Raw genomic sequence first — 8,141 nt, forward strand, 5'->3', positions numbered from 1 at the left:
GGGTCTCACACCCTCCACCTGCAGAGAAAGCTGAAGCTAAGTAAACTACCTGCCATTAAATAAGATTCATATCAAAGAGTGTTGCTGTTGTAATGTTCCACTGTATGTCAGTATGGCATAAAAGTGATCTATCTTGCACTTATTCAGACTGGGTGCTGAGACCTGCCACCTGCTTGTCAAATAGGACCATAGTACAGACCATAATACAGTGTTAACAGTACTTGAGGTTGAACATTAAATAATTGACATTTCTGTTAGAAACAAAACATTCGCACTAAATGTTTATGTGAAGAAGAAAACTGCCACATCAGAAGGCTGGATGCAGAGCGCTAACAGTCTTGGTAATCACCTTTCGACCTTCACAATACAAACGGTTTTCCTACTGCACAACACACAACTGAAGAGAAAACAAAACAAATGAAGCATCAAACAGAAGTGAGATTGCAATCAGCCATTAACCTAAACCATAAGATGATTTATTTGAAGATTTGTAGCAAGTCTGAACTGAAATGGAAGGAACTCATTCTAATGCTCGGTCAGGGGAACATCCTGTGTCTCAAATATTTCCATGAATCACAGACTGTGGAAAGCAAAAATAAGTCTCTAGAACTTTAAATAACAAAATACATTAATAGGAAATACTAGCTGGATCTTTCCTGACTAGTTTGTACATACTAATTATGAGAAATAGTCATGGTCAAAGTACATGGTAATACATATATTTTTAAAACTATTATTTCATGTAAAAAAGAGATAGAGTTAGATTTTTTTTGTATTATTACAGCTAGATCAGCGGTGGTTCCAGGGAAGTTAGTGTTAGGAAGTGGAGCTCCTTTATATTTTGATTCTACACAAGCTATACATGTCAGTATAGATTAAAGTGATAGGAGAGAGTTTTTGAGAGGTATTTGGCCTAAACAGTTTATAGGTAGAGCTGAAATATGGCTGAATCTTGCTTTAGCTTGTCCTTCCAGGCCTCCATCCAACAATGAGACATAAGACTGACATGATTGAGAGCGTCTTTACAAACAAGACAGATGGGGCTAAAAGGTGAAATGCAGAAGCCTTCTCGAGGTGTGGAATCTAGTGCAAATTTATATGCATACCACCAAAGGTTAGGCCAGTGTGTGTCTGTCAGCTTGTGTTTTTCACGCTTTACTCAAGGACTAGCTATTACATTGTCAGAGATTATAAAGGGGTAGGAGGCCATGCTATTTTAGGGTACAGGCTGAACGGATGTTATGGCATCAGGGCTATGGTCTGTGGTTTAAGCCTTACATGTAAACACAGTGTCCAAGGACCAATTAATGTGTGGAGAGAGAGTGAGCTGGACAGTGGAATTTGTATCCAATACAAGGGGCCTATATAAGTCCACAAAAATATGTACAGTTTCTAAAGTAATGTTTAGATGCCTCCTCGTTAGCTGAGAATCTGCTTTGTGTGTGAGATAACGCGATCAATTACAATTGATCATGTTACCTCACCGCTGATGCTTTCAAATTCCTCTGGGCCTTTTTATTACTACAAAAAGCAGATTAGGTTTGCACTAAGGACCTGCAAATGACCAACTGTGCTACTAAAGTCCAATTTGCATCATACTGTAACTTCTCCCTGAACTGAATAGCTGTTAGTAGTTCTTGAACTTGTACTTTCTGAGTCACTTTGCTAATGTGATGACCAAACAAAGTGCATCTGAATTGTACAGATGAGGATAAATATACATAACCACTCAGCAGCCTTACAATCAATTTTAGCAACTTTTCACCAATGTAAAATATGATCATGTTAAAAATGAGAATGGGTTGGAGTTTGCAGTGCTCTTTAACACATGGCCACAAAGCCTCCAACCTTCAGACCGACCTGTGAACAGCCTGGTTTACATAAGAACTCTGCTGACTAGAATATGTTTCACAACAATTCCATACTGGTAAAGAAAATGTAGTTTGGAAAACAGGAAAGAGGGATTCCTCAAATATTAGTATATTTGCGTTTGAGTATCCAACCTTTTCATTGTTATCAAAATGAAGTGTATTTTTTTTGTATTTCTACTCGACATTCTTATAAATGTTGAATTTAAAAAATGTCAGCTCTGAAGATTACAATGTAAATCCATCTCAAACAGGGGTGGGCAATTAGGCAAAAAAAGTTATATCATGATTTCTTTGGAATCAGATTACAATACTTTATATACTTTTAATACTGTATTTTTCTATTGCCTTTAAGTCGAAATGTCCTCTGCTTCTTCTGAGTGTTCATACTTTTCTGGGAAGGGTTAAATCTAACTGCCACTCACTCACTCAGAGCCTAACAGAAGTTAAACAGTTCAAGAAGTGTATAGGAAAGTGTCCGTCTTAAGGGATATACAATTGTGGATAAAATTGTTGGTACCCCTCTGGTAATGAAAGAAAAATCAAAATTTTTTACTGAAATAACTTGACACTAAGAAATGCAATAATAAATAAAAAAAAATCCTGAAAAATAACCAAAGAAAATCAGTCACTGTTTTTGAATTGTTGTTCAAAAGAATTATTAAAAAAAACAAACTAATGAAACTGGCTTGGACAAAAATGATGGTACCTCTAGAAAAGATTGTAAGTAACTGAACAACAGGGACATGTTAAACTTCGGTGTGTCCTCTAATCTGCATCACAGGTGTCTTCAAACTTGTCCTCAGTCAGTCTTCCTGTTTAAAGGGAGACATATTGTCATTGTGCTGTTTGGAGACATGATGGAGACAACACTGAACATGGACCAGAGAAAGAAGAGAACTGTGTCAGGAGACTAGAAAGAAAATTAGACAAGCAGAATGAAGATATAGGCCATAAGGCCGTCTCCAAGCAGCTTGATGTTCCGGTGATTACAGTTGCACATGTTCTTCAGAAGTTTAAGGTCCACAGAACTGTAGCCAACCTCCCTGGATGCGGCTGCAAAAGGAAAATTTATGACAAATTGAAGAAATGGATCATACAAATGGAACCAAAGAGCCCAGAACAACCTACAAAGAAATTAAATGTGAAATTGAAGGGCAAGGTACATCAGTGTCAGATCACACCATCCATCACTGTTTGAGCCAAAGTGGACTTCATGTGAAAACTTCAACACCACTGTTGATAGTAAAATCATAAAAAAGTGAGACTAGAATTTGTCACAATGCATATTGATAAGCCACAAAGCTTCTGGGAGAATGTTCTTTGGACAGATGAGACAAAACTGAAGCTCTTTGGCAAGGCACATCAGCTCTATGTTCACAGATGCAAAAATGAAACACACCAAGAAAAGAACACTGTCCCTACTGTGAAGCACGGAGGAGGCTTGGTTTTGTTCTGGGACTGTTTTGCTGCATCTGGCACAGGGTGTCTTGAATTTGTGCAAGGTACAACGAAAACTCTAAACTACCATGGTATTTTGGACCGAAATGTGTTGCCTAGTGTCAGAATGCCTGGACTCAGTTGTAGGTCATGGGTCTTCCAACAGGATAATGAATCAAAAAATACAGCTAAAACACCCAAGAATGGCTAAGAACAGAACACTGGACTGTTCTGGAGTGTTCTTCTGTGAGCCCAGATCTCAATTCTTGTGAACATCTTATCTGTGAAAGGAGCTGAAACATGCTGTCTGGAGAAGGCACCCTTCAAACCTGAGACAACTAGAACAGTTTCCTCACAAAAAATGGGTCAAAATACCAGTTGATCAGTGCAGAAGTCTCATTGACAGTGACTGAAATAGTTTGTTTGCAGAGTTTGTATCAAAAGGTTGTGTAACAAAATATAAAGTTAAGGGTACCATCATTTTTGTCCAGGTCAATTTCATTATTTTGTTTTTTCTAATAATTCTGTTGAACCACAGGTTAAAAGCAATGTTTGATTTTTGTTGGACAATTTTCAGTAAATTTTTATTTATTATTGCTTTTATCAGTGTCAAGTTATTTCAGTGATGATTGTTGATTTCTCTTTCATTGCCAGAGGGGTACCAACAATTTTATCCACAACTGTAACTGCCTAACATTTCTAGTGGTGGTCTACCGCCTCCTTATCTCCATGGAAATGTTATTGTTTTGTTCAGAATGTTCAACAGTAATGAAAAAATATCATACCATGGATTATTCTAGGTAAAAGCAAAAATGTCTGCATGGAGACCAGGACCTCCACCAGAAAAGTTGCACAGTGCACCTTTAAATAGAGAAACAATGAATCACAATAGGCCTACGTGACCGAAAGCGCATCAAACATGAATCACAGGCATGAGATCACCATTCCATCTATCAATGGATTGCCGAGCCCTTATTACCAATATCTTTACAAGCACCAGTCAATCACTCCCATCCTTCCCTGCCCCCGCACTGTCTCCAGTGATGGGAAGAATACCATGAAAATATGTTTAATTACAGAATACTGAATATCTGAATTAACATCTATTTTAGAATGTATTCTGTTACATGTATTCTGAACACTTAGAATACTTTTACAACAAGCTGCAATTACATTGAAGTGTAAATACGCAACAGATTATTAAAAAAACATCTTTATATTTGTTTCAGTGTTATGCATTTCCTGTCACTCATTGGGGAAGAAAAATTGCACGTGCACTCACTACAAGAGCACTGATTATGTGCAGATTTAAGCCTAAATTATATGATGAAATATGATAATATATTCCTTTGTTTTTAAAAACGTATACCTGAATAGTATATCTGAATAGCACCAAATGAAAAAGTAACTGTACCAAAATACAGGTACTCAAAGTAAGTATTCAGAATCTGTATTTTCAGTACATTCACTTATTTTCCAACACTGCCTCTCACATACCAGGCCCAGCGTTCACACAGTGGATGGGTGATCTGGATCTGTTCACATGTCTGCGCAGCTGTCTCACACTCTGCTGCTCGGGGTCACCGGGGTTACGCTGGTTCAACCTGGGGCCAAGTCGTGGGCAAGGTCCAAGGTGAAGTGAGCAGGGTGGGGCAGGGTCTGGTCTGTCGCACGAGAGGGTCTAGCACACATGGGAGGCAAAACACTGGCACGTGCTCACAGATGCCTGCAGAAAAGGACCGCTGCTTTCATAAGAAGGCCATTTTCAAAAGCAAGTAGGGTTGGTAAAAAGCAATACCAGATACTAATTAATGCTAAAAGTAGTAGATGCAAATTGAGCAAGTATCAAGTAACTGAAGTAAAACAAAAAAATGACCTTACCTGTGTAGTTTTATAATGGTTTGTATTTATATCCGAACTAGAATAAGATCGCATTGTAATATGTAAAGGTCCCATATTACGCAACACTGACTATTGAGCTTTTAGCCATACTAGAACATTGTTACCTCCTCAAAAACATACCTGGAGTTGTGTTTTGTTTCATTCACATATGTTTTGTGTAACCCTTATTCTGCCTGCTTACAAACCAAAGCTCAAAATCCTCTCTTCCACCTTGTGATGTTATGGAACGGAAGTTTTCAATTTAACAGCTACCTTTACCTTCTGTTTAGTCGATACCGGAAATTCCATGGCTGAAATCATCCAAATGATTCTAGTGAAAGTGTATGCAGTGTCAAAACTAAATAGAACTCTTCCTGTATTACCACATGAGATTACAAGTTAGAACAGAATGTTTTCCATTTGAGAGAAGAACACAGCCTAAGTATGCAGGATTATTGTGTTAAAAACTCCAGGTATGTATTTGATGAAAAAACATTATAACATAGATCAAAAAATAGCATTATTTGGGCAGTTTAAGAAACTATTGTCTATTGTCTACGGGTTAGGGTTAGGGTTAACGTTTTGTTTTTATTGTTATTGTGGTTTCAAAATTGTTATGGCGTATCAAGCTTTTCCTTGGTATCAAAATCTGCTTTGATATTTTAGTATTGTGACAACAGTAACAGCTAGTCTGCCAATTCAGATATTTTATTTAATTTCAAGTGTACAGTGATGGGACAAGTCTATCACTACACTGCCTTCTATTAAATTTGGACACAATCTGTCACAGAATAGTGCTCCTGGTGACAATATGTTTTCAATCTGGGTAATGCAGACGCCAACAGATGACAGGATTTATGACAGCTATTATCACATTACTGGAATTTTGATTTGTTCGCCATACTCAAACTAGGTTAACATAGTGTAAATGGCTCTTTCTGTTGCAGATGTTTTTTTTTGTTTTTGTTTTTTTTTTGCATACATTAACCTTCAGATCAGTGGACTGATTGTGTAGACTGTATAAAGAAATTGACTAAGGGAGTGTGACATTACCCTTAGCACTGGGCTCCAGTTAAATGAAGCTCACGAAACTAGCAGTTCTAAGAGCAGAAGAATTTGGGGCTGAGTTCCATATTAGAAATAGGAATTTCTTCACGGACAAAACAGCAAAATAAAAACTCCAGTATCGTGTAGAGTGGGTTAATACTAATAAATATTTTTAGACCAAAATGACAAGGCTTTCTGTTGGAGTTACAAAGAGAAGGGTGACAATTTTTCAATGTAAAGTTATTTGCAGTCGAAGGAGTCGAAAGTGCCACCACACTCACTTCCTATTTGGAACACGGTGGCTAACGGGTTTGCTATGTCCATTTATATATACAGTCAAAACATAAAGTCATCTATTTACCATCATTTCTCTTCTATCTCCATAAAAAATTGAAAAATATTGGGACCTATGTATGAAATCATCACTGACGATGACTGTTATATATGACGTATATATCACCCATCTAAAATGATCTCAAACGCATCCATTACATGTGGGAAAATGCTATGAAGGCACGAGAACGCAGAGGTGATGGGGCCAGACGATGATTCAGAATCAGACACAAACACAGCGGGATAACTGCGCTGAGAATGTTGCAGACAGTTGAGGAAGACACACTGACCCTCGTATCCCACTCGGTCCAGACCCATCCAGGTGCCTCATTCACACACGGATGTCAAGTCTCCGCGAAGGAAACCAGGTCGGATTCATGTGGGAAGTCATATAATAGGTGGGATAGGAATCAGTGGCTGCAGCTTGTCTAGTCAAAACAAGGCGTCTGTGGAGTGGAGCGAGTTTGGGGCCAGTTACGTGACCGGAAAGGGGCCTGGCGTAGACATATAAACGGCACTCATTCAAGCTAAATATTACGTCTATAAAACATGACCCAAATATTGTGTCTGCTCTAGGGCTACTTTCCATCCGGTCTCCCCCAAGTCCTGACAGATTTTAAGACTTTGAAATTACCATTATTTTCCAGGCAAAAAACGTACAGTAAACGCTTTAGTGGTATGCCATGACGACACACTGAACAATCACTGCAGACAGATTCTTACAACTATAGTTATTTTTTCCACATTTTAAAGTCTTTCCAAATACTTTTACAGTTTCAACTTACAGTTAAGTTAATGTAACTGCATTTTTACCAGAACTCCATAATAGTCTGTTTTATATAAGAAATGACTGAGAATAATTTTGGAACTTGCCAGAACAAGTTTCTTTGGAATATGGAAAGTGTCAACGTAACAAGCAAAAATCCTTACGCAAATCATTTTTCTTGTCTTGCTTGAAGGAGGACTGAAGAAGAAGAATTTGTGTTTTTAATAATTGAGATTTTGAAACATTGCAGTTACATTGCGAAACATTGCATTACAGAAGTTTACTCCTGACATTCTTACTTGCAAATTGATTAAATGATTGGAATGAAAATCCAAAGAGATTAAAATCTTTTAATTAGCCCAGCCCTAGCTTGAAGGGTTAAAATGTTTGACACATTTTTTTTTTATTCATATTGCCTCTACATTTTTTTCATCAGGGGCTACATATCAAAACAGTGATGAAGCAGAGGGCCAAATGTGGGCCATAGACTGGCAGTTAATATAGTCAATAATTTAAATGTATGTGCATTTAAAAGTTAGAAAGTATTTTATATCGGCTTTATCAAGACAGATTTTGATGGTAATATGGGCCAATTCACCTGGAAGCCTGAGAGTAAAAAAAAATTGGTCTGAGCCGCATTTGGCCCCCGGGCCATAGTATGCCTGCTTTATAACCATGGATGGGTTCTGTTTGTCTACTTTACTGTTCTGACACAAGAAAGACACTGCATTTAAACAGCCCAGGCAAGATATACTGAAACAAACAACAAAAATAATTGCATCTTCAAATGGCATAGACTGTCATCA

The 8,141-nt window shown here is 37.7% G+C and overlaps 1 protein-coding gene across 1 annotated transcript in view; it reads right to left on the reverse strand.

Annotated features, from left to right (window-relative positions):
• Positions 1-4,907: 4,907 nt before the first annotated feature.
• The window catches only part of znhit6 (zinc finger HIT-type containing 6), a 21,163-nt gene continuing 17,929 nt past the window's right edge, over positions 4,908-8,141 (reverse strand). The window contains exon 9 of the mRNA XM_055164767.1: positions 4,908-4,989. Within this exon, the coding sequence (XP_055020742.1) occupies positions 4,908-4,989 (82 nt within the window). The remainder of the gene's footprint in view (positions 4,990-8,141) is intronic.

This window comes from Boleophthalmus pectinirostris, unplaced genomic scaffold, assembly GCF_026225935.1.
Source record: "Boleophthalmus pectinirostris isolate CB_2022bp ecotype Guang Dong unplaced genomic scaffold, ASM2622593v1 HiC_scaffold_7, whole genome shotgun sequence".
Taxonomy (NCBI): domain Eukaryota; kingdom Metazoa; phylum Chordata; class Actinopteri; order Gobiiformes; family Gobiidae; genus Boleophthalmus; species Boleophthalmus pectinirostris.